Source organism: Micromys minutus (genome assembly GCF_963924665.1).
Source record: "Micromys minutus genome assembly, chromosome: 24".
In the NCBI taxonomy this organism is placed as follows: domain Eukaryota; kingdom Metazoa; phylum Chordata; class Mammalia; order Rodentia; family Muridae; genus Micromys; species Micromys minutus.
The window spans coordinates 39,534,343-39,536,032 of record NC_137959.1 but is presented as its reverse complement, the minus strand read 5'-3'; the positions used below and the strand labels follow the sequence as shown (position 1 = coordinate 39,536,032).

The window sequence follows — 1,690 nt, the reverse complement described above, 5'->3', positions numbered from 1 at the left end:
ATGGATGAACAGATAGATGGATGAACAGATGGATGGATGGATGATGTATAGAGGCTAGGTGACAGACAGACAGATGATGGACAGATGGATAGATGATAGACGGGTAGGTGATGAAGGTGATGAATGATGGACAGTTGGGTAAGAGGTGAAGTAGAAGACAAGACTGTGTCACTACATAACAAACAATTTATATCTTCTCCTTATCACCAACACTGCAATTCTGTTATCTGTAACCAAAAGTCCTTTCATGTCACAGCAGAATCACGGACACTAGAACAATCCATTCCAGCCGTAAAGAAAAGTGCAGCCTTGAGCAATAGTATCCTGCACACATGGGGACTGGTTGGCTTCAGCGCCAAACTGGCCCTGGCTCAGCATTTTCAGCACTGGAGCTTGGGGGACCTACAGAGGGAAGGGCCACCATTGAAAACTTCCTTCCTGAGCTGATGCCACACATATGTCCCAAGTCGGTGCTGGGCAAGGGCAGAGGTGCTCCTGTGCCATGGATCCTTCTCTACTTGGGGACACTTGTGCATCTGGCACATTGCACGCTACTTCAGGAAGTCCATGAGAATCCTGAAGTCCTTCTGTGGCTTTTTCTCTTTTTTCTTTTTTCTTTTTTGTTTTTGTTTTTTGTTTTTTTTTCTGTTTGTTTGTTTGTTTGTAGTTACTCTTTATTGTCGGGAGCCGACACTGCCCAGGACTAGCGGACAATAAGTTATATTAACTGTGGCATCTGAAAGGTGTTGCCACACTGGGGAGAGGACCAAACTGCAGAGGGCATAGATCCGGGGAAAGGAATATGAGGAGGCAGTGGAAATGCCCACAGAGATCATCTCTTTTCTTCCTTAGACCACACAAATGTCTAATCCCTCCTTGTGCCCAAAGAGGCAAAGTGAGGTCAGGGTCTTAGCTACCTAGGGCTAAGTGAGGGGCTAAAGGTACAAGGAGTTCCTAGTGTCACCACAAGGAAACAAAGGTTTAAATCCCAGAACCAAACTTCCAAGAATCATTTTTCGTCACAGGATGACGCAGGGAGGCCTGCTGTTGGTAATCTTTTCTAAGGGTTCTCCATTGCTGGCTCTTCGGATAGCTTCCATGAGATCTTTCTCATAAGGAAAACCCCCATTCTCCAGCTTGGAGAACACCAGCTGTCCATTGATCTCAATCTCGAAGGCCCCTGTTCCCCCGAGTCGCGACTCGATCTCGATGCCCGGATACTCCTCCTTCACAGCGCTCGCCAGCTCCAGGTAGGTCGCCTCAAAGCCGCAGGGTTTACAGTATTCCACCATGATGTGGACTCCACTGCCTGCTTCCACCTCCCCGGGAGGGGGCACTACGGACACCTGCCCCGGCTCCCCACTCATTGCTGCCCGCTCCTCTTGCAGGGCTCTCTGTGACTTTTTCAAGTGCCCAAGATCCCTCTGCAGGGGACACCCTGAGTCTAGCTGAGCACAGAAACACAAACACAGAACTTCCAGGAAGAACAGTGGGGAGGGGTTGGGGGGTTGGTGGTTGGAGGGTTGGGGGGGGCGGGGGTGGGGAGCATACTCAGGGAATTTAGCACATTCAAGAATATCCAGCCAGGGCACCACTGCGACACCTCAGTCATTCCCCTTCTAAAAACTCAGAAGTCCATTTCAAGCCAATATACCCCTTCCTTCCCTAAAATGCTTCTCAAGGCTTGGTG

General features: G+C 49.5%; 1 protein-coding gene across 1 annotated transcript; it reads right to left on the bottom strand.

The window, feature by feature from the left end:
• Nucleotides 1-947: 947 nt before the first annotated feature.
• LOC308436477 (migration and invasion enhancer 1) lies at nucleotides 948-1,367 on the bottom strand (the record flags this gene model as incomplete). Its single annotated transcript, XM_080937415.1, has 1 exon — nucleotides 948-1,367. One exon carries the CDS (start codon nucleotides 1,365-1,367, stop codon nucleotides 1,020-1,022), a length of 348 nt encoding a protein of 115 aa, XP_080793541.1. The 3' UTR covers nucleotides 948-1,019.
• Between the last annotated feature and the right edge of the window lie 323 nt (nucleotides 1,368-1,690).